This window comes from Lynx canadensis, chromosome D1, assembly GCF_007474595.2.
Source record: "Lynx canadensis isolate LIC74 chromosome D1, mLynCan4.pri.v2, whole genome shotgun sequence".
Taxonomy (NCBI): Eukaryota; Metazoa; Chordata; class Mammalia; order Carnivora; family Felidae; genus Lynx; species Lynx canadensis.
Genome location: NC_044312.2, coordinates 59755381 through 59779577, shown reverse-complemented (window position 1 = coordinate 59779577; position 24197 = coordinate 59755381). Strand labels below are relative to the sequence as shown.

General features: G+C 44.2%; 2 protein-coding genes across 7 annotated transcripts in view; one reads left to right on the top strand and one right to left on the bottom strand.

The window, feature by feature from the left end:
* NUMA1 (nuclear mitotic apparatus protein 1) overlaps positions 1–9597 on the bottom strand; it is a 73695-nt gene extending 64098 nt beyond the window's left edge. Inside the window, exon 1 of one of the 2 annotated variants that reach the window (XM_030331769.1) lies at positions 9465–9597. The gene's annotated coding sequence lies outside the window, so the exon portion shown is untranslated. Of the gene's footprint in view, positions 1–236; positions 418–9464 lie in introns of those variants that run through there. The other variant, XM_030331771.1, reaches the window with a different exon arrangement.
* A 68-nt stretch (positions 9598–9665) lies between these two features.
* Positions 9666–23960, top strand: LOC115524959 (leucine-rich repeat-containing protein 51). 5 transcript variants are annotated; one of them, XM_030331781.1, is made up of 7 exons: positions 9805–9906; positions 13933–13978; positions 16435–16517; positions 17178–17315; positions 22191–22396; positions 23333–23481; positions 23749–23960. In XM_030331781.1, the coding sequence occupies exons 4-7, from the start codon at positions 17234–17236 to the stop codon at positions 23888–23890; spliced, it is 579 nt and encodes a 192-aa protein (XP_030187641.1). In that variant the 5' UTR covers positions 9805–9906; positions 13933–13978; positions 16435–16517; positions 17178–17233; the 3' UTR covers positions 23891–23960. The 5 variants fall into 5 exon arrangements, with proteins under 5 accessions (XP_030187642.1, XP_030187641.1, XP_030187643.1 ...); XM_030331782.1 differs by lacking the exons at positions 9805–9906; positions 13933–13978 and adding an exon at positions 9666–9784; XM_030331783.2 differs by lacking the exon at positions 13933–13978 and having other exon boundaries at positions 16455–16517.
* The last annotated feature ends 237 nt before the right edge of the window (positions 23961–24197 follow it).

The following is a 24197-nucleotide window of genomic DNA, read 5'->3' as shown; positions in this document are numbered from 1 at the left end:
TCAGATCCTCCGTTCCCCCTCTTTGCCCCTCCTCCACTTGCGCTCTCCCCAAAATATTTAAACAAACAAACAAAAAACTCTCTTCCTACCTCCTGCAGTAACCCATGTGCTTCAAGTAATTGAAAGGTCACTATGAAGGACATGAATCAGAGAAAAAGAAAATAATAAAGCTTCTGTTCAGGAAAAGGCTGATCTACGAAAAAGCAGAGAAAGGACAGAAACCATCTTGAACTTACCTCCTGGTGGACAGCTTCCCCAGGCCTGGACAAGATCCCTGACAGACTGGCTTAGAATTAGCCTCTACCCAGGGAAGGGGCAAAGGGGCAGGAATGCTTGTTCATTCTCCCATCCCACCCACTGTTGGTCAGCTCAGCTTCATATCATCTTGGGCAGCCCCAGCATTCTGTAGATCAGACAGCAAACGGAAGGGAAGCCACGCAGCCTAGGTCAATGGGGTGAGTCAGTGGCAGAGCAGGAAGAGTCACTGGGGCAGAAATTCTGGCCTCCTGTGGCAAGATTGCCAAACCACACCACACCCCTACCCCCACCCCCACGCCTTGGTCAGCACTGGGAAGGCCCTATTAGGATTCTGGTCTCCAAACCAAGAGAAGTCCTTCCTCAGGAGGCTCCATATCACTAATTTCCAAGTGTGTTTCTCCTCAAAAACCTTCCATGGCTTTCTTCTGTCTAAAGCATTATATCTAACTTATTTGACTTCATTTTCAAAGCCCTCCATTATATGGCCTCAAGTCATTTATTCAACCTTACTTCCCACTATTCCACAGCATACACTCTGAACTAATCAAGCCAGTCTTCCCACTTCTCTCTGCATAAGACTCTATTTCTCATTCCCATGCCTTGAGTTATCCAGCAGTGGTAAATTCAAATACCTGAGTCAGGCAGGTAAAAGAAATGGATTCTCCAGTGGAGCATATGGCAGAACTATGGAGTGTTGTCCCCACCTAAAGGCATTCAAATATTTTATTATTTTTTTAATTATTTTATTTTTTTAATGTTTATTTTTGAGAGAGACTGAGAAAGAGAGGGAGGGGCAGAGAGAGAGGAAGACAGAAGATGTGTGGGCTCTGTGCGGACAGTAGAGAGCCCAATGAGGGGCTCGAACTCACGAACTGGGAGATCATGACCTCAGCCAAAGCTGGATGCTTAACCTACCGAGCCACCCAGGCGCCCCAAGGCATTCAAATATTTTGATTCAAATATTTATGCAGTTCTTCACTTTGAGCATCACAATAACTTATTAAATAGTTATTAATACTCTTTCTAACTTGCAAGTGAAGAAACTTTCCCAAGGTTAGGCAGCTGGCAAAATCCTGGGCATCACCTCTGAAGCCAAAGCAAGAGCTCTAAAGTAAACGCTTCCCAGTAGTACAAACACCATAGAAGATACAGCACTCTAAATCTGAAGAGGAAATTCATTTTTCATGATATACATGCAACTTTATTAGTAGGATGGAGGGGCGCCTGGGTGGCTCAGTCAGTTGGGCGTCCAACTTCGGCTCAGGTCATGATCTCACGGTTTGTGAGTTCAAGCCCCACATCGGGCTCTGTGCTGACAGCTCAGAGCCTGGAGCCTGCTTCGGATTCTGTGTCTCCTTCTCTCTCTGCCCCTCCCCAACTTGTGCTCTGTGTCTCTGTCTCTCAAAAAATAGATAAATGTAAAAAACAATTTTTTTTTTAAATAGTGGGATGTAAAACCCAAAGAGCAGCTTATCTAACCATATACTCCAACTATCTCAAATTCTATTCATGTTCCTGCCAAAGTTTCTCGTAGTTATTCCAGGCCCTACTGAGTTCCCTCTTCTCTCAATTCCTATAGAGCTTACAGACTAGACAACACAGTCGAGTGCTAAATTATATACAGTCATGCAAAACTGAATAGTGAGTCCATGTGTTTTCTAGCTTCACTAATCAAACTACTGTATTAACCTATCTAGTTCCACTAAAAATGTTTAACCTGAATCTAATGAAGAGGCGATAATCATACAAATCCAAATTAAGAAATATTCTAGGGGTGCCCAGGTGGCTCAGTTGGTTAAGCATCCAAATCTTGGTTTTGACTCAGGTCACAATCTCACAATTCGTGAGATAGAGCCCCATGTCAGGGTCCACACTGACAGCATGGAGCCTGCTTGGGATTCTCTCTCTCCCTCTCACTCTCTGCCCCTCCCCCCAATCACACTCTCTCTCAAAATAAATAAATACACTTAAAAAAATTCTGCAAAAATCTACCTAACCTCTCAAAGAATGTCAATGTTGTGACAGATAAAAAAGCATTCAAGATTGAGAGATTAGGGAATTGCTCAAGGGGCATGACAAAATTATCACAACTAAATGCATGAATGACCCTTCACTGAAGGCTGATTTGAAAAAAAAAATCTATAAAAGACATTACTGGGAAAATGTGAGATGTCTGAACAAGTATTATACACTGGATGTACTGAATCAATGCTAAATTTCCTGAGACCTAGCTGTATTGTTATTATATAGGCAGATACTCTTGTTTTTAGGAAACACTGCTGAATTATATTTAGGATGAAGTAACATGATGTTTGCATCTAATAGTCCAAAGGTTCAGAATATGAAGAACGGAGAGCAAATGCAGCAAAATGTTAACAACTGGCAAATGTAGGCAAAGAGTTTGTTATATTTTTCTTATAAAGTATCGATAGATTTGAACACACACAAGAGTATATAAATATTTATGATTCCTATAAAGGATCTACAGGTTTGATCAGTTGGTGAGGAGGGAAATCCTGTATTGTACATTTCTTTATATACTCAGCTCTCTGAGAGATAAAACAGGCACTCATTGTTTATTTGCTCACTGCCTAAGGAAACTGGGCTTTGGGAGGTCAGCAACCAGACAGAGTCCACTTTGCAGCAATTCATGAGGGGTACAGTAGCAAACTCCTAAGGAACAAGAGGTTTCCCTCAAACTCACACCATCACACCACATGGAAGATAGAAAAGTAGGTAATCAAAGCTATTGTTATCTCGCCCCTCACTGAAGCCACCCAGAAGTGAGACACTTGACAAATGCCCACTTACAGGGCAAAACAGTTGCTACCCACACGAAGGACCAAGATCCAGGGTCACATTGCATCCACCTTGTCATCGGGTACCAAAAACTTGATAGCCTGCAAAAGAAGTATGTCTGACCAGTCACAGGAAGGCACTCAAGTGGTCAAATAAATAAGCCTGAAATATACAGTCTTTACTCCTCACCATATAAAACCTGTCCTCAATTGCAATAAGGCAGAAGAAATCTGCCAGGCTCAATCACTGGCATTTCCTGCACTGACTTCAAAGAAATCAGCCCTTAAATAGGACAGAAAGGGCAGCTGACACAGCTGTCTACTGAGGCCTCAACCCAGGAGCATGCTGTGCAATATGCCCTCTTCCCCTTCTACAGCCACCAGATCATTTTACTTCTGCCAAGTGGTCCCTTATTAGGATGACTGATTGCCCAATGGCCAACCCTTAACCTTGATTCTCTCCTCCCCTCACTGACAGCCAAGATATCATTCCAGATAGCTCCTCCTCCAATTTAGCAGAAAGAACAGCCAAAACTATTCCCCCTCAAACCTCCGTCAACTGAAGTAAGACCTATAGTAGTATTACATACAGCTTATTTCTCAAACCTACCATTTTTAGCGTTTTTACCAAAGACAGAATGAAAACATATAAAGCCCGCTTGTCAAGCTTTGGCATTATAAACTATGAAGGAGAGAAAATACAATGCTTTTAGATGTGATCTGGCAAAAAAGCTCTCAACAGTTCTTATGCTACCAAAAGTAACAAGATACAATTTAACATGATTAAATATGAAGGTTTGCATTCACTAAACTAATACAAGATGGTAGAGACTTGGTACAGCAGTTTATATTAAAAAGGCTGCCTTTGGGCCCTTGGGGTAGGGGAGGGAGCAGGCTGCATATGGTGGGAGGCAGAAGAGAGGATGTCACACTCTCAGTGAACCATGAATGTAACACAGCTGCCCCAAACACCAGCGCAGGCTTGGGTTGTGTTAGAAGACAACTCTGTGCCCCACTTTTAAAAAGCAAAGTCAGAGTCCACGCAGCTAAAGAATGAAACAACTGTGGTGAAAAGTCTAAAAGTCATGTATCGTAGCAAATGTGAGGGAAGAACTACAGATGTTTAGTGAGGGAGAACACGAAAATGTGTTCAAATATATGCACACTTGTCATGCAGGTGAAGAGAAAAATGTATGTGTTCTGCAGGAAGACAAAACCAGAACTAGTGAGTAGAAATTACAGAAAGATAGAGTTCGGTTTGACATAGGGAAAAACTTTCAGCATAGTAAGAAAGTTAAGAATGTGGGTTATGGAACCCAGAATGCTTGGATTAGAACACCAACTCCACTTACACTGTATGGCTTTGAATAGACTACTTAATTTATTTGTGTCTCAGTTTCCTTGCCTGTTAAAGGAAATAACAATAATGACAGTATTTACCTCATAGAACTTTGGGAAGCAGTTCACGTAAAGCACTTAGAACAGAGCCTGCTCACAGTATATCCTGAAGAAAAAAACAATGTTAACTAACGCTATGACTGTTGATATAATAAATGAGATAACCTGAGAATCTTCCCACTAAATACACCTGGAAATGCTTAGAAAAATATAATAAACATCCTTTTAGAGTATGCCAATTAAGTTACTATCTCTCAGCTCCACACCTACCCTGTTACACTCTGCTCTGTGACACTGGGGCTTGGACTCCGCCAACCCTATCACACCTTTGCCAGCTGGCTCCCTGTTACGCTCTGTAGGAGGTGCTAAAGGGAAAATGGAAGGCAGGAACTTCCTCCTTCGTATGGCCTGCTGTTTCTTGACAACGGCAGTTGGTTCCTTCCCACTTCTTGCTAAACTCCCAGAACCAGCCTCAATGCGCCCCCCTCAGAGGCACCAGCACCAGCTGGGCAGAACTCAACCAAACCTGGCTCCTCCAGGCCCTTCCTGCGAACACCTGAGAAACCAGCAGCACCAGGAGACGCCCTCTCCTCAGAGAATCAGGGCGTAGTTCCTCCAGATCCCTTCAGACTTACAGGATCTGAGAACTCCAACCTTTCTTCCCTGTGTTTTTCGGCCCTAGATGAAGTAGCTGCTTAATGCAGTTATTACATCAAAGGTACCCTTTTTGCTTGTCCAGCCCTCCAGCAAGGCTTTAAACTAATTCCCTTTACTGAGTTCACTTTTAAAATAGCTATGTGTGGTTTCTATTTTCCTGACTGGATCCTGATACATAGATAAACTGAGCTCACAAGAAAGTAAGGAAGTCCCAGGAAAAGCGACCTGACAGCATAGCTATCCTAGCAGTGTAAAGAATTTATAACCACCTCTTTGTCCAGGAGACAGATTCTGAGCCTACAAAGAGCAGCTGAGATCCCTATACAAAGGGTAAGACATTCAATAAAGACAGACCAGGGGAAAAAAATCTGTCCACAGGGAAATAAGGAAGATTGTCTTGCTCACCTAGGGAAGTGGGAGGAAAAAACCCTCCTAGGAATTCAAAACCATAGTCGTTTTGCGGCCTAAGCTCGTGGCCTGAAAATCTACAAGTAGAGAAAAATTACATACATTTTGGTCCCAGATTGGGACTAGCCATGAGTGCCCAACAGAAGCAACTACAAAGTTGCTCCAGAAGATATATGAATGGCCAATAAATATGTAAAAAGATGTTCAACATCATCAGTCATTAGGAAAATGCAAATTAAAACCACAGTGAGATACTACTACACCTCCATGAGAATGGCTAAAATTAAAAAGGCCGACCATACCAGGGTGCCTGAATGGCTCAGTCAGTTAAGCATCCAACTCTTGATTCCCCCCTCAGGTCATGATCTCATGGTAGGTGGAACTGAGCCTCATGTCAGGTTCCATGCTAACGGCATAGAGCCTGCTTGGGATCCTCTCTCTCTCCACCCCTCCCCTACTTGCACTGTCTCAAATAAAATAAACTTAAAAAAAAAAAAAAGCCAACAATACCAAGTATTCGTAAGAATATGAAGCAAACAGAGATCTCACATACTGCTTAAATGGTGTCACCACTTCAGAAAACTGGTAATTTCTTAAAAAATTAAACATATACCGCCATACAACCCAGCCATTCCACTCTGAAAAGGAAAGTATACAAACACTCAAAGATTTATACATGAATGCGCATAGCAATTTCATTTATAACATCCAAAACCTGGAAACAACTCAAATGTCCATGAACAGTGAATAAGCAAAATTACCTGATATAACAGAATACTATTAACAAATTACTGATATATGCAACTAAATGGATAAATCTCATATGCATTATGCTATGTGAAAGGAACTAAGCCCAAAAATACAACTGTATGATTTAACTTATATAAAATTCTAGGAAACACAAATTAATCTACAATAGTTCCTGAGCCAAGGTGAAGGGAAACATGGACTGTAAAGAAGCACACAGAAATTTTGGGGAGTGATGGTACTGCTCTATAATTTGATTGTGGCAGCTTTTGATAAGTGTATATACATCTTTCAAAACTTTTCACTACAAATAAAGTTTACTGTACATAAATTATCCATAAGCAAAGTTGACTTAGACTGAGGGACAGAGCACAGTGGGGGAGGGGCAGAGCGGAAATCTGAAGCTGGCTCCAGGCTCTGAGCTGTCAGCAGAGCCCGACACTGGATCGAACTCACCATGAGATCGTGACACTCAACCAACTGAGCCACCCAGCTGTCCCATGACCGCTAATTTTTTTATAAAACTTATGCAAGATATGAAATCCCAGACTGAGGAATCACTATAAACCCCCAGTAGGATAAAATTAAATCCACACCATGTAATGAAACTGTAGAACACAAACAACATGGGAAGATCTTTAAAACAGAGAAAAATGCAGGTTACCTAAAAAAATGATAGTTAAATTGTGAACACATTCTCAAAAGTAACAAAAAAAGCCAGAATTTCAGTAAAATAACATTTTCAACATGCTGAGAGAAAATATTTGGAAGCCTAGTACCCAGCTAAACTATCAAGACTAAAGAGAAAATAGGGGCGCCTGGGTGGCTTGGTCGGTTAAGCGTCCGACTTTGGCTCAGGTCATGATCTCACGGTCCGTGGGTTCAAGCCCCGTGTCGGGCTCTGTGCTGACGGCTCGGAGCCTGGAGCCTGTTTCAGATTCTGTGTCTCCCTCTCTCTGTGACCCTCCCCCGTTCATGCTCTGTCTCTCTGTCTCAAAAATAAATAAGCGTTAAAAAAAAAAAAGTAAATAAAGATGTTTCCCAGAATAATGTTTACCACTAACTGACCCTCACTGAAGAAAACATCTGAAAGATACATTCATCTCTTTAACAAAAATGGAACAAAGTGCAAGAAAGAATTGTGACAAAACAAATAGTAAACATATAAGGGTAAAATGAAAAACTCACTGCAGCACAAAACATAATACTGTTGGGGCGCCTAGGTGGCTGAGCTGGTTAAGCACTACTTCGGCTCAGGTCATGATCTCACGGTTCATGAGTTCAAGCCCCACATCTGGCTCTGTACTAACAGGTCAGAGCCTGAAGCCTGCTTTGGATCCTGTGTCTCCTCTCTCTGCACCTCCCCCACCCCTCTTTCTCTCTCTCTCTCTCTCAAAAATAAAATAAACATTAAAAAAATTAACATAATGCTATTACAATACAGTAACAATTATTATCACTTAGAATTGTTCAATATTGAAATAGACTGCCTTTGGGAGCTGTCTCATTCTTGGAAGTGATCATTTTTGGGTTCAGACAACACCTTTTGAGAAGTTTGGTATACGCTGGAGAAGAGGCTTAAATAAATGACCCCCAATATAGCTACTGACCACAGGGTGTTATCAATTAGACACAGCTGTCAAAACATTCCCTGATCAGTTCTGCGTAGCCACCTGTGGCAGGGCTGGCCCCTATCCTAACAGTTCTAGAATTCAAGTATTAGTTCAAAGCATTCTTCTCGCTCCCATATTCCATAAGTAAAGAAGAACACTCTAGATAGAAATGTTTCTTATATGAGCTTTCAAGTAATATCTTCTAGCTTTGGGGAAGTACAGCTTAGGCTTTTGATTAAGATTAAGGAATTACAATTAGTCATCATTTGCTTAAACTTGGGCCAAGAAAAGAGTACTTTAGGGGCTTTTACAGACAAGTACGTGCTTCTTCCTCTAACGAGGAAATACCATACAGGAACAGAGAGGGAAGGAGTACATACACTAATCCCTGCTGACTGAAAGCTACCTTGCTTGATCTGAATGTTCCCTCCAGGTTCCCGTATATTCACAGCAGTAAAGATCTCCACAAGGTAGCCCCAATTCCCTTCCCAACAAGGTTTCTGCCCACCACAAAGTAACACACATGACGGTCCAGAACTTTGGAAAGACAGGACCAGGCAACAAACACCAGAGAGAGGAAAACACGGGTCAAAGCAAGTATCACATTTTTAGAAGGCAGCCCCATTCCCCACAAAAAGAATACAGCAGTTCAAAAGCCACTAAATGAAAATGGGAAAGCCAGGCTCCTATTTCCTTTCAGTCCATGAAAGCTCATTCATTTCAAAGCATACATTAATGGCCATGACATGTCTCACTCATAGCTGTCTAGGCGTCAGGATAAAGGGACAAAAGACACTGTCTCCACCCAGAAGGACAAACGTGCAGACACTCTTCCAATGCAAGATGAGAAGTACTCTTCCAGAGGTAATGAAGACGGCGCACCCAGAGGAGGGAGCATCAAGCCAGTTAGGTTCTTTCCCACCCACAACCTTCACACATTTAGTCATAAATTTGTACTTTCTAAGATGTTTCCATGAAACAACCTACCTGATTTGACCCTAAGAACAACTCACACACAGCCCCCCACACGGCCCCTCCCCCTCCCCCCCTCAAGCCAACCCTCAAACACCCCAGTACAGCCAACCACGCACTAGCTATGTAATCCTGGCCAAGAAAACGTTATAAAATACCGCCGGTTCCCTATCTCTAATAAAGTATAACAGGAAAATTAGGAATATTAAAAAGATGATCCATATAAAGGGTGTGGCACAGTGTCTGAAACGTAGTTGGTGCTCTGAAAACGTTTACTACCAATATTACTACTGCTATTGTTAACAATAATAGGCGGAGACTTTCCTGGGACCTCTCGCTCACAAGCCTTTCAGGAACAGGGACTACCCCGCACCCCGGTCGTCCTCAGACAAAATTCCACGGACACACCCCCAAACAGACCCTCCCACTATGCACGCCGGCACCTCCCCTCGGAACAGGCGCCCCTCCTCACACACCTCACCCCCGATAAATCTCCCCAGAGTAGGTTACGAAGGAGGCTCTCGGCTCGCACCCGCCTCTCCAGCACCCCCTCCAGCACCGCATCCCTGCGGGCGCCCAGACCGAACAGCAGCCGCGGGCCCGCGCCAGTTACCTGGCCGCGCGCTCCCGCAGCGCCTCACGCTCCCCCGGGATCGTCTTCGTTGCGGACTCGCGCCAGCGCTCCGAGCGCACAATTAGTTTAAACTATGGCCCCGCCCCCTCGCACCACCCTCTGATTGGCCCCTGTCGGCTGGAGTTTCACGCAAGGGCACGCTTCAGGACCCGGGAAAAGGAAGTGTGAAGACCACTGGGAAGAGAGAAGCGGTGTCAGTACTTCCGGAAGCCGGCCGCGACTTGAAAGCAAAGAAAACCACAAATCCCAGCACCTCCCGCGGCTTCGGAGGCCCGCCCCCCGGCGAACTACAACTCCCGGTAGGCATCAGGCAGCACTTTCGGCGCTTAGCCGAGTCGCGGTGGCGAAGGTAGTTACTATGGAGTTGGGCTGAGGAAGCAAGGGGTAGTGGGACGCCGAGCTGGAGGGATAGCAACGGCGGGTGAGTCGGGCGGGAAGACAGGAAATTCACTCAAAGGAACAATTCGCTCTCTATAGAGAGGAGAGGAACACACAGAAATATTAAGGAATTTCCTTTCTCGGGGACCTGAGATACCCCCGCACACACCCTTTACTCCTTTAACAACAAACAAGACACAACGTCCATATGGAATAGACCGGAGCGGGGAGGGGAGGAAAGGGCGCCGAGATACATACCCATACAGATTTACAGATTTGGGGGCGCTTAAGAACATCCCCCATCACAAACCTAGGTCCCCGCTCCCGAATACGAATGCTTCAAATCCCTGACACTGGGAGATCTGAAACGCCCTCAGAAAATGGGTTGATTTTTCCTTTGATGAACTGAGACCTCTTCAGGACATGAGTAAACTACAGGCCCTAATACTGGAGCTGTATGAGGCTTGAAGTGTCTCTTTCCTTACAAGCAGCAAAATCCTAGAATACAGCCTCCTTCTGAGTCAGCAGCATCTTCCCACACAGAGTCATTGGGGGGCGGGAGGGGGGGTCCTGTCCCTAAATTATCTCTTCTCTCTTTACCTCCACTATGGTCTGTTTCTCGGAGCTCTACTGTTAGAGTTTCATTCCTTTTACAGTCTTCATGATGGATTACCTTTGGCAATTTACCAGCACTTTCACATCCAGTCTCTTGAATTTTGTGAGTCAAGGATATTTATTCCCATTTTACAGATTGGAAAACTGAAACCCAAAGAGGAGCAGTAACTTGCCTGAGGCCACACAAGTCAGTGACAGCTAAGACTAGATAGATCCCCAGTTCTCCCAACTTCCAGCTGGAGTAGATTGAACTGCCTCGGAGAAAAGAAGCCTTTATGGCCTACATTGGGGTATTTACACTTCAGGCAGAATGAGTCCAAATCTTCCTTGAGAGCTTAAATGGGGAAAAGGAACTAGAAAGACTGAAGACAATGGGAATCAAACAGATTTAACAAAACTAAACAGGAAATTATCTGGCTAATGCAACATCCACATCTGATGCTGCCATGAATAGCTGGCTTCTGGCTGGCTTCTAGGTGGCTGGTCCACTTACTATCTTACAGTCCCTCCAGGCTTGGTTCTAGGCCCACTTCACACCTCCGTATTCTCTTTGGTATTCTAATCCACCTCATTCACCACCTGTACACAGATGTACACAAGTATGTGTCCCCAGCCCAGCACTCATCTCTAAGCTCCAGGTCTATCTAGCCACTTGCTTCTTCCAACATCTTCGTGTATCTCACAGACAATCCAAACTCAACACATCTGCAACGGATCATCTCTATGTACTCCAAGCCTGGATTTCTTACCATGTTCTCACCTCTGTCCAACATTATGGAAGCCAAAAACCCAAGAGCTATCCTTAATACAACTTCTATTTCGCATCCATCTCAAAGTTCTGTCAGCTTTACTTCTTAAATAGGACTTCCCTCTGGTCCTAGCTACCATCACATCCTTCCTGCCTTCCTTCCCAGCCATTTTGTATGCTGCAGCCAGAGTAATCCTTCAAACCACAAATGTGATTTTGTTCACTACCCCCAGCCCCATTTAAAAATATACCTGTGCCTTCCTATTGGTCTTAGCATCAAGCAACATCTCAGCCAGGCTCCTGTCTACCTCTCCAGCCCCCAGTCTAATATATATCCTTCCCTTTCTCCTCTCTAGTTATATAGCCTTCTTTGAGGTCTTCAACATTGATTTCCAGGTAATCTTTCACCATAGAGCTTTTGCACATGCTGTTTTTTCTGCCTGGAATGTTCATCTTTTCTCCCTGCTATAATTTATACTTATCCTTCAGTTTTCTCAATCACTTCTTTGGAAGGTCTTCTCTGACTGCTCAGACCAGGGTCAAATCCTTCAATTATACAAGCTCATGTCCCTCTCCATTATAGTATTATTACTGTTGCATTTTTAAAAATTTTTTAAATGCTTGTTTTTGAAAGGAGAGAGAATGAGTGGAGGAGGGGCAGAGAAGGGAAGAAACAGGATCTGAAATGGGCTCTGTGCTGACAGCAGAGAGCCCGATGTGAAGCTCAAACTAACAGACCATGAGATCATGACCTGAGATGAAGTCAGATGCTTACCCAACTGAGCCACCCAGGTGCCCTACAATTTTTTTAAGTGTTTATTATTTAGAGAGAGCGCACATCCGTGCACAGGGGAGGGACAGAGAGAGAGAGGGAGAGAAAGAATTCCAAGCAGGCTTCATGCTATCAGTGCAGAGCCCTATGAGGGGTGCAAACCCATGAACTGTGAGATCATGTCCTGAGCCAAAATCAAGAGCCAGATGCTTAACCGACTAAGCCACGCAGGCGACCCATCGTTGTTATGATTTTTACGTACTGATTAAGCACCTACTACTTGCCACCACTTTGGCATCTGAGAAAAACATGGTTCCTGCCCTGGTGGAGTTTATGGACATACAGATGGTAAACAGATAATCTTAGGAGTGCTACCATGGCAGTAAGTATACGAGTCCAGAAGAGAAGTTCCACATCCAGATTGGGGCATATATATAGGCTCAAAAGGTGATACCTGAACTGAGCCATAAAAGAAGTAGCAAGGCAAAAGGAGAGAGAAACTGTATTCCAAGCAGAGGAAGGTAAATGTGTGGCAACCCAGTGGCAGGTGCAAGGAACTTAATTCAAGTAGGTGTATTAGCTGGGCTGCAGAATTAGAGATGAGGAGAAGCGATGGCAGTAGAGAGGTAGGCAGGAGCTAGGTTGAATCTTGGACTTCCCTATGGCACCTGGAAGTATAACCTCCCACTAGAGTATGTGGTAGACTTTTCATGCCATTCTTTGACTTTTCTTCCACCTGTAGTCCCTGACCAGAAACCCTCTCTAGGCCAGGCCATTTAGTCTCTTATCAGATCTCATCTGATTATTCCCAAAGCTTCTTATGCCATTGTGTTGCTACTTACCTGAGAGGGAAGGAATAGGCTATCAACAAATCAAACTCCAATTGTTGTAATTTCCAGAAACTGAAAACAAATTTCCATCAACCTAGGATTGGTTAAAGTTAAATTAAGTAAATAAAGTAGGATAGACACAAATTCTGTGAAATACTCTACAGTTATTAAAAGGGTGAGAGTCTACAACATTTTTTTAAGTTTATTTATTTTGAAAGAGAGAGAGTGGGGGGGGGGAGAGAGAGAGAGAGAGAGAGAGAGAGAGAGAGAGAGAGACTATCCCAAGTAGGCTCCACGCTGTCAGTGCAGAGCCCAATGCAGGACTCGATTTCATGAACCATGAGATCATGACTTGAGCTGGAACCAAGAGTCAGATGCTTAACAGACTGAGCCACCCAGGCACCCATAGAGTCTACAATAATTTAAAGAGAAAAAAATGCATTGTTAGCTAACACTACAAGGACAACCATATTTCAGTATAAAATCAGTATGCATCAAATCATAGACTTTTAGTTTCTACTTGATGTACTTCTCTATGTTGTTTGACTTTATTCAGCTATCATGTTAACTTTTAAAATTAAAGATAAAGTAAAAGATATTTCTAGTTTGGAAGAGAAAAATTCCAAAACAAGACAAGTATTCCTCTAAAACTGTCATTTGTCAAGTTAACCTGGATAAATGAGGAAGGCACTGTGATCTGACTGGTTATGAGGCAGAATAGCAGCTGGGAAAGACAGACTCCAAAAACGCAGCCACTGAAGTGAGCAAGGCAGCCTCAGGTTTTTGTCAGTTTGGGTATACCTACCCAGCAGCCAGATTTACCATGTGACACCTGAAGACGCAATTCATTTCTTCCTTCATTTTTCCATTATCCATTTGTTCATCAAGCCTTTAGTGAATACCCATTCTTTGCTAGGCTCAGTGCAGAGTAATGGTGGGAAGAGAGAAAGAAGTCTGATTTCTGTCCCTGCCCTCGAGCTTACAAGGAAGGAATAGGAAGTAGTTTATAAAGAAATGTACAGAGAATACAACTGCTTCAATGTATTAAGCACCTGCTGCAGGACATAGAACAGCACTCAAAATAGGTTTGTCTCCATTTTACAGATGAGGAAACAGGCTGCGATAAAATTTTGTTCAAAGTATAATACAGGTATGTATCAGTTAGCTATTGCTGTTTAGCAAACTATCCAAAACCATACTTTAAAACATATAGCTTAAAACAATACACATTTATTATTGCTTCCAAGTCTTCCAGTCAGCTATGTTTCTTCTGGTCTTGGCTCAGCTCATTAATGTGTCTGCAGGCACCTGTGGGTTGTGTGACTATCCTGAACTTGACTTGGTATAAGCTGGCTATTGGCTAGCCTAGGATGGCCTCAGGTGGGAACACTAGCTCTCTGCATGTATCTCACCTGCACGTTTCTCACATCCCTCCAGTAGGCTAGCCATTTTCTCTTGGCACAGGTAAAGAGCAAGAGGGCATGCCCTCTCTTTAAGCTTCTGTTAGTTTCATATTTACCAACATCCCATTGGTCAAGGCAAGTCATATGGCTGAGCCCAGCATGAAAGTGGATAGAACTACAGAGTTATAGGGCAAAAAGGACAGATACAAGGAAGACCATGAATAGGAACAATCAAGGGAATCAATCTATAGGACACATTGATCAATTTTTTTCTGGAAAGACAGGCTTCATCAGAGGGTACACTAGGCTTGGGAACTGAAACATGATTAACATTCACTAAATAGGCAGCTATTTCTTAGAACTTGATGTGGGCTGGTTTGCCACAATCAATGGAATCCTAGCAGGCTTTTCTGTGCCCATGACAGACAGGGTTCTGTTATTTACTATCTTGGCTTCATTCCTTCTGGTCAGGTACAGGGCAGCAGCCACTCCACAAATGTTGGCAGAATTGAATCGAGTTTCTTACTGTGAACGAGGTGTGGACTGAAATAGCTGAACCTGGGAGCCAATTGTTAGAAAGAACAGCTTAGCATCAACACTCCCAAAACAGAAATCCTTGTATTTGGCAGTTTCTCATTCATTCCTCCCACAAATATTTCTCAAGTGCCTGTTGTAAGCCAGGTTCTGTGTCAGATGATGAACAAAATTTAGTGCCAGCTCACAGCCTGGGCTACTATTTACATGGAGAAGAGTAATAACCCTTTCCACCTGGCAATTTACCTAACTACTTGGGGCCCCATGTTTAATACTAACGCATCCAGAAAAATGCATCAGGAGCTGGTGCAACACAAAATTCTGAGTGAGGTTCTCGATGGTCAAGGAAACTAATGACAAAATTCTGCCCTTAAATATTCTAAGCTAAAATCCACGTCCAGTAGTGCAGAACTCTGGGGTCCCAACCCAGGACTTTGAGAAAATTATCCAATCTCTCAAAGGCATCGAACCTGCTGTAGGTGCTCAAGTGGAATGGGCCTCTCTGTCTCAGTGAGAACACAAGCCAGGTTCCTGTGTCTGGAAAAACATGTGTTCTTTGTTGTCTGTCTGTTGATTTGATACCTAAAAGATTCTGGTCTCCCTAATCAACAGTCTGTGCCCACCAGGCCAGTTCCAATTTAACAAGAGAATTCAGCTGTGAAGTGATTCAAGGTGGCACTTCCACGAAGCTCAGTTGAGACTGCTGCTTTTTGAGAGGAAGACATCATTCAGTTTCCATTCTTCTACACATGTGAAATCACCAAAAAAAGGAATTTACTTGAACTGTATTAAGTTGAATTATAAGCTATCAAGTCCATGGTTTTTAAGGGAAATTTCATTTTAAGAGAATGCACGGATTTCATTTCCTGCGTACAACCTGTTTGCTTCTTTGAATCAAATGATGAGAACTCCATATCCTAAGGTTTCCCTTTTTACTTTGGCTGCCAGGAATTTCAGAGATAACATAGGCCGTTTCCTAATTGTTAGATACATCTCTCTCCTTTCTTCTTTGCCTTCTAACCTTTCTCTTCCATGTTTCCATTTGCCACTAGTCATCCGTGGCTGTTGAGCACTTGACAGGTAGCATGTCCACACCAGGATGTGCTATGTTAAGTGTAAAATGTCTCAATTATTAATATCAATTATATCTTGAATATTTTGGATATATTGGATTAAATAGATTAAGCTTCATCTGTTTCTCTTGACTTTTCATGGCTACTAGAAAATTTTAAAGTATATACTTGAAAAAATTATGTATGTGGCCTGCATTTTCAGTGTTCATTATATTTCAGTTGAACAGCTCTGTTCCGTAAATCATCCCGTTTTATGCATGTATTGTTGTTGTAAACTACCTCAAATCCTTCTGGAAAGCAGATGAAGTATAGTAACTGCAAAGGCGATGATGGCAGTGGAAGCAATGAGGAAGGGGAGGCTGACTGGGACGTGCACTTGTTGGTCTATTTGTCTTTTGTTTGTATGTGTCACATTTAAAACCCCTTGGTGTAAAGTGTGTTCAGCTCTCTTCTTCCCAGGTGAGTAGTATTCTCATGGCTCTCTCCAGTCTCTTGAAAATTTCTCTGTTTGAGTTCATTGGAATTGGAAAGGATCTAATAAAACAATTCACACCACATTGTAAATGACTGATAACACTGTGTTCACCCCTCTCAAGGGGTATTTCCATTTTAACAGGGAACAATCCCTGAACCCAAAGGAATGAATCCCTAATGGTGGAGTTTCAGGCATCAGTGACAGGTGAGTGACTGAAGTAGACTCTGGTTTTATGTGTATGTGTTTATATACATATGACTGTATTCGGGACGTGGCTGAAAATAGAGTCTATTGAAAGGAAATGGGGCTGACAGACATAGGGTCTATGGAAAGGAAATGGGGCTGACAGACAAGCTGAGCAGAGGTAACAAGTCCCCAGCTGGTCAGATTGCAAAGGGCTGTCAGACACCTGATCCAATGCAGGTGCTCAGGAGTTTGTTAAGCAATAGAATAGCCCAGTTGATGTCACCAGAGTGTAGGTACCAAGACAGCCTCCATGGTAACTACTATGGAGTAGCACAAAGCGGGGCTCAGAGTAGGATGCAGGAGGCTATGATTGCAGTCCGCACTGACTCATTGGCTTAACTTTCGGCAAGTGCTTTCATCCTGGGGTCTCAGTTTCTTTGTGTAGAAAGAGAAATGGGTGTTACAATTATCAATGAGCTCTAAGGGATGTAAAAGTTCTCTGAGAAGTAGGAAGGTGCCCTACAAATGCAAGGAACCATGCTTAATATCTTAAAATAGAAATGCAGCCAGGCAAGCTTTGAGTGGTAGAGGATAGAAAGGAAGGGTGGAAGGCTATGGGGATACCAGAAGGCCTATGCCCCTTGTACCTGCAACACCAGTCCTTCTCTGTCCTCCCAGGCTGAACCCGGACTCCCAGGGCCAGTGCTTACACCTGACAAACGATGGCCTGAGCTATGAGCAAAGAGGACTATATGAACACTTCAGTGCAAGAGCCCCCTCTTGACTACTCCTTCCGAAGCATCCATGTGATCCAAGGTCAGCCCACAGAGTACAGAACTCCACTCACCATAGCAACAGGCTGGGTATGGTCCCCAGGGAGAAACCAGTCTTCTACTTAAAAGCCTAAATTCCTGTATGCTTGCAATTTTGTTGTTTTGGGGAGGAGTAGGGGTAGGGAGGTGGTAGGAAGAGGTGGTAGGAGTGGGAGGGATAATTGATCCTCTTTGAAAGAAGCCAGCCTACAACAGTAAAGTCAGGTGGAAGAAAATTGGGAAACCAGTCTATCAGCCAATGGTTTTACTCTCCTGTTTTTACCTGAAGAGACGAAAAAACTAATGAAAACACAAGCAGAACCCTCTCTCCTCTAAGGACACAAGCCTATTCTGATCACTGGTAAAACATGCAAGGTCTCGTTATTAACAATGGGCATGTTTCCAGTTTAAATATTTATTGACAAATATCTTAAATTCATTCCAGTCATATCCAAGTTTATTCCATCATAACCCACACTTATTTCAGGTTTCAGCACTGCCCATGCTCATTCCCATTTTGTTATTCAATATCCTTGTAAATAGGTGGCTCATACTCTTCAGGAAGGGACAGAAAGAGAGAGAGAGAGAGAGAGAGAGAGAGAGAGAGAATCATATTCTCAGGAGAATATGCTTCTTCCCAAGGGAATTCTGCTGTCCCTAGACTTTGCCATCTGCCCTCACAGAATACATGCTGGCACCCACATATCCTAGCCCCAGTATCTGGCTTTGGTTTTCTCACATAGGCAATTGGTGACTAATTTTAAGCTCAGAAAAAAGGCAAACAGTTATCCAGGAGGTACTAGCCTTGGCTTGTGTTTAGGGCACTACTGGGCTCCCACCAGCCACAGTGGTAACTCATGTTCTGTCATGGACATACACTCACCTACCATGATCTTTATTGGGCACTGCATCACTCTTAATTGATAGAGTCTGTGTTTCACAAGGGTTTGAGCTGTAATGGTCATGTACAAGATAGCTGAGGTGACAAGGGAATAGCTGAGTGGGGAATAGCTTTGTCCTCTATGGAACCCTCAGAATAAGGGGACAATCTACTACAACCAAGAATAACCACACAGCACAAACCATGATCTGTACAGATGCCCTTTCATTGAATCATTAATATTTACTGAGCACCTATTTAGTAAGCACATGTGTATACACACATGCCAGGCATTGTGCTCCTTGCTGTGTGTTGTAAGGAGGAGAAAAAGACAGGTGCATCCAAGCCCCAAAGGCCCTCTGGTTCCACAGAACTTGTGGAAAGAGTTTAGGAGTACTTGATAAACTATTTGCTTGAAGTAATCGATAGATGGATTATAGACTCTGAAATGGCAGGGACTTTAGACCACATCCAACCCAAAGTCCTCTAACTTCTGCTCGCTCGTGAACCTACAGTGGTAAGGGAGTCCCCTATGACACCCACTTACCAACCCCTCCCATTATGAGGTGAGGAATGATGCAAAGAAGTTATCATCAGACTAGCTCCCACCCTCTAGAGACACGTGGAAAAGTTGCACAGCAATCTTTCAGAGATATGAAGACAGGATCACATTTTCCCCAGTCTTCCTGGGGCTGAACACTCCACAGTTCTTTGGGCACTGATATTTGTGGTCTGTTTTCCAGACCTGCCTTGGCCTACTCTGAACAAGGCAGCTTCAACAGATCCTCAAGCAGTGCACTACCCTGGTGGAGTCTAAGGGAACAGAAGTATGTAGCAGCGGGATACCCCATTCCACCCTTGATACCAGCAGCCCCAATAGGAGCCTCAAGTTTTAGGCAGCACAGTCCTGCTAGTGGCTAATTCTGAGCTAGAGATCATCCCATGCTTGGTGGCATTCCTCAAGCTGCTGCCTCATCAGACTGGATGCTAATCCATATGGGCTTATTTTAACCCTTTTATTCAGCTGTGTCATTTCATTGGGGGTTCTTGGGATATGGTGGTGGGGAGGGGACAGGATAAGGAGTTTATTCATGAGCTGGAGCACTCTGCTCCAGTGCCCTTCTGCCACCTCCCCCCAACTTCCTGCTCACTCCAGCATTAAGGCAGAGAGCCATCTGGTGGATGCTGCTGGATGTGCAGCAGAGGAGGAGAGGAAGTTAACACTGGGTGGAGGGGATGGGAAGGGAGGAAGCATGTCTGTCCAGTGAGAGTTGAGGGGAGTGACAACAGCTGGCCAGGCTCAGCAAACCCTAAATACTTACTTCCCCTGGGGCAGGTTTTGACAAGTAATGAAGGGCTTAGGGAGAACAGGAAAAATGTAGTCACCTCAGCCATAGCTGGTATCTGGCTCTGCCACCATGAATTTGGGCAGGGCCCGTCCTTTCTTTGACCTCATTTGTCAAAACGTGAGTGGGGGCCTATACAGATGGATTGTAAAATTAGTGTTCCCTATTCTCTCTCCTCCTTAACCAAACTTTCTGAGGGTGTTGTTTACACTACCTGCTTAGATTTCCTGAACCGTCCCCTCACCCTTGAACTCAGTCCAATCTAGCTTCTGTCCCCAGGCCCTCGTCATTTCATTGAAATAGTCCTCACCAAGGTCACAAGGAGCTTCTGAGTTGCCGAAATTAGTTTTCAGACCTTATCTCCTGAAACTCCCGCTTATAAACTATGGGTTCCCCAAGCATCTGTAAAATTATCTTCTCGAGGTTCTCCCTCCGATTATTCATTACTATTTAATAGACTCCCCTTCCTCCTTGTCCCTTCTCTCTACCCTCACTCGTGTGGAATCTCATCTATTTCTCTAACTTGTACACCTTCTATGCTAATGATTCTCATCTCTTTCCTGAGCATCAGACTTTCATATTCAGCTGCTTACTTGGCTTCCCCACCTTTTTGTGCTACAGGAACCTCAGACACACACCAAGGCCAAGCCTTCCAACCCCAGTTTCTATCTTTCTAATTCCTTATCATTCACACAAACAAGAAACTGGGCACTACCCTTGATTATTCTTCTACTTTTAACATCCAATCAATCATCAAGTCATGCTGATTTCCTGTTCCACTTCATCTCTTGTCTGGATGACTGAAAGATTCACATCGGTCCTCAGTCCCATCCACTCCCTTTAATCCATACTCCACACTAAAGCTTCAGAATGATCTTTCTGTAGGGCACCTGAGTGGCTCAGTTAAGCGTCTGACTCTTGACTTCGGCTCAGTAAAATCATAGCTCTTATTATCAGGCACCAACTGTGCCTTGTACTGAGTTCTTTTGTGGAAGAGGTAGCTAAACTACAGCACTGATTTTTCATGAACTCAGGCTCAAATTTTAAGAAATAAAATTTCTTAAAAAAAAAAAAAGAAATAAAATTTCTTATCTAGGATCCCTATCTTACAGTTCATGAGTTCAAGCCCCACATCTGACTGTGCACTGACAATGCAGAGTCTGCTTGGGATTCTCACTCTCTCCCTCCCTCTCTTTAGTAGTATCTCACGTAGTATCTCTCTCTCAAAATAAATAAATTAAAAAAAAAAAAAAAAAAAGAATGAGGGGCTCCTGGGTGGCTCTGTTGGTAAAGCATCCAACTTTGGCTCAGGTCATTATCTATGGTTCCTGGGTTCAAGCCCTGCATTGGGCTTCCCACTGACAGTGTGGAGCCTCCTTGGGATTCTCTCTCCCTCTCTGCCCCTCCCCATTTGCATGTGTTCACTCTCTCTCAAAAATAAATAAACTTGGGGCGCCTGGGTGGCTCAGTCGGTTAAGCGTCCGACTTCGGCTCAGGTCACGATCTCACGGTCCGTGAGTTCGAGCCCCGCGTCGGGCTCTGAGCTGATGGCTCAGAGCCTGGAGCCTGCTTCCGATTCTGTGTCTCCCTCTCTCTCTGCCCCTTCCCAGTTCATGCTCTGTCTCTCTCTGTCCCAAAAATAAATAAACGTTAAAAAAAAAAAATTAAAAAAAAATAAATAAACTTAAAAAAAAAAAAGATCTTCTACATTGAAAGATTTGAATCACCTCATTTGCTTAAACCCTCCACTGGCTTCCCATTGCCCACAGGATAAAGTCCAAAACACTCAGCCTGGCATTCAAAGCTCCTTGTCTTTTTCCTCCTTGCCCACCTTGTGCAGCACATGCCCATATATACACACTGTTCCACACCTCATGCCTCTTCTCCTGTCATGCTGTTCTCACCCTTTCCACCCTTTACTTGGTTAATGTCTCCTGATCCACTGAGTTCCATCGCAGGTTTCAACTTCCCTAAGTTCCCAGACTATGTTAGGAGCCCCACTTCATAGTTCTGTTGCTGTTACATTGCCAGTCTGTTTTCATCTTGCTGGTATGAGCTCCTCCAAGGCACAAACAACTGCTTCATCCCTGCCCTGTTACTCATACAGAGTTTGGCATAGACCACCTCTCATTTTGTTTACTGCTGTATATCCAGTATCTGGCACATACACAGTTGCTCAATATTAACGCGAGAGAGAGGACATCAGAATGTGTTGTACTTTAGTGAATGCTATGGGCTCCACCAGCGGATAAGTCTAGATTTTGTGCTATCATCTCGGTTCAAGCCTGACAACTCTGGGTTCTTAACTTCCATAAAATTAAGAGTGATTTTGCCTCCCTCAACCCCTCAAACAGGGGTGGTACACAAAGGACCCAATGATATGATAGACATGAGGGGACCATGTGACCCAAACCAAGAGTTTGGGATGGGAAGTCTTTGACCCTCAGTCCAAGCTTATTTGGATTCCTGGGGCCTATGGGACAGGGTCCTGGACTGACCATTGGTAGAGTCATACTAGACTCAAGCATGGAGCTATGGTCCTGCCAGCCCCTCCAGCTATAGCTTAGGCTATAAATCCACCCAGCTCTGTCCCTTCCCAATGCTAAGACAGAAAAGCAAAGATGATAACCCAAGTCTTACTTTATCCCCACAGATCTGACAAGCGAGGAGCCAAGAACAGGGCTACGACCACTAAGGCACTCAAAGTCAGGGAAGTCACTGACCCAGTCCCTGTGGCTGAACAACAATGTCCTCAATGACCTGAAAGATTTCAGCCATGTGGTTTCACTGCTTCTGGAGCATCCAGAGAACTTGGCCTGGATCGATCTATCCTTCAACGACCTGACTTCAATTGACCCTGTGAGTACCCAGCCCTGAGAGTCCAGTCAGGATGGGCCTGATCCCACCTTTTCTAGCTCCCAGCCTCTCTACTTCCCACATATTATCAAAGAAGTAATGAGGCAGTGTGGTACGGTACAAAGTACATGGCTGTGGGCTCAGAGAGATGTAGGTTCAAATCCTAGATCTTACTGTGTGACTTTGAGCAAGACACCCAACCTTTCAAAATGTCAGCATCCCTGTCTGAAAAAATGGAGAGCATATGCCAGCATCATAAAGGTTTTGTAAGGATTAAATGAGAATTATGAAAAACAAATGGAACATAGCAGGCTGCACTAAAACCACAGCTCTTGTTATCTGGCACCCCCTGTGCCTTGTGCTGAGTTCTTTTGTGGAAGAGATAGCTAGACTGCAGCACTGATCTTCCATGAACTCACACTCAAATTTTAAGAAATAAACAGAACTGGCCCTTTCTTGTCCAGGATCCCTATCAGAGGGAAAGCAGCCAGAGAATGACTTGGTAACTATTCCCCAGGTGTAGAGATCCCAATTTAACTACTATTTGAAAGCTTCTCTTTTGTACCTAGCATGAAGTTCTGTACCCCATCCCGTGTTGTGAAAGAATCTTAAATCACTAAAGATGAAAAGGCCTTCAGTGTAGGGCCAGCTAAGGCTCAAGGAGAGGCAGGAGAGCCCAGGCACCTGGCAAGTCAGTGGCTATGCTAGGAACCAGGATCATATCTCCTGCACCTTAGATCATAGCTCTGTGTCAATATGTGTTAGCCCTTCAAAGCTAAATGAAAAGTAGGTTGGAGTCATCTGCAGTGGCTGCAGCGGAATGGCATAGCCTGGAAATCGAGTTGTTTCTCAAACTCTTCCTTCTTTGCCCACAAGCCAGTCCTGAGCACAGATCCAGGACCCTGTCCATTCTGGCTTTCGGTTTCCTTCCCTCAACAGGTCCTGACAACTTTCTTCAACCTCAGTGTCCTCTATCTCCATGGCAACAGCATCCAGCGCCTGGGAGAAGTGAACAAGCTGGCTGTCCTCCCTCGACTCCGGAGCCTGACACTCCATGGGAACCCCATAGAGGAAGAGAAGGGGTATAGGTGAGCGCCCTGCCCCTGGGCTGGGCTCCCCTGAGGGGGAAAGGAGGTGGGAAGATAAGAAGTCCAACACCATTATTCTGCCATGCTGGGACAGGGAAAGGAGTAGAGACCTTCAGGCATTTCTTGCCTATCAGGAGAAACTCTGTCATCCCCCAAATTATACTTAAGTTCCTCCATTCCTTGCAATTAGGGGAGATAGTGGCAACTGGTGGAGGGGGAAGGAGGTTCTGGTGCAGGGTTGGCCCCCAGCCTGAGTCTTCCCCACAGGCAATATGTGCTGTGCACGCTGCCCCGTATCACCACATTCGACTTCAGCGGGGTCACCAAGGCAGACCACACCACAGCTGAAGTGTGGAAGCGCATGAACATCAAGCCCAAGAAGTTCCGGATCAAGCAGAATGCACTCTGAGGTTCTCAGGCCCCAGCAGTCCTGAGAGGATGGTCAGTTTGGTTTAACAATAAACGATTTGAGCAGTTGAGCAGGTGCGAAGTCACCTGTGTCATGTAAAAATGTCCTCCAACTCAGGCACTTGTCAGTAGCTCCAGTGTTATTTGGCTGAAAGAGGGAGGCAGTGAAGCAAAAGTCCTGTTGCAACACAGGGGACACGGGGGACCTGGGTTTACTGGTATGTCCTTGGGAGACTTACCTCTCTGAGCCCTTTCTTTACTCTTCAATTCAGACATGCTGGGGTTAGAGCTGTTTCACAGAGTGCCAA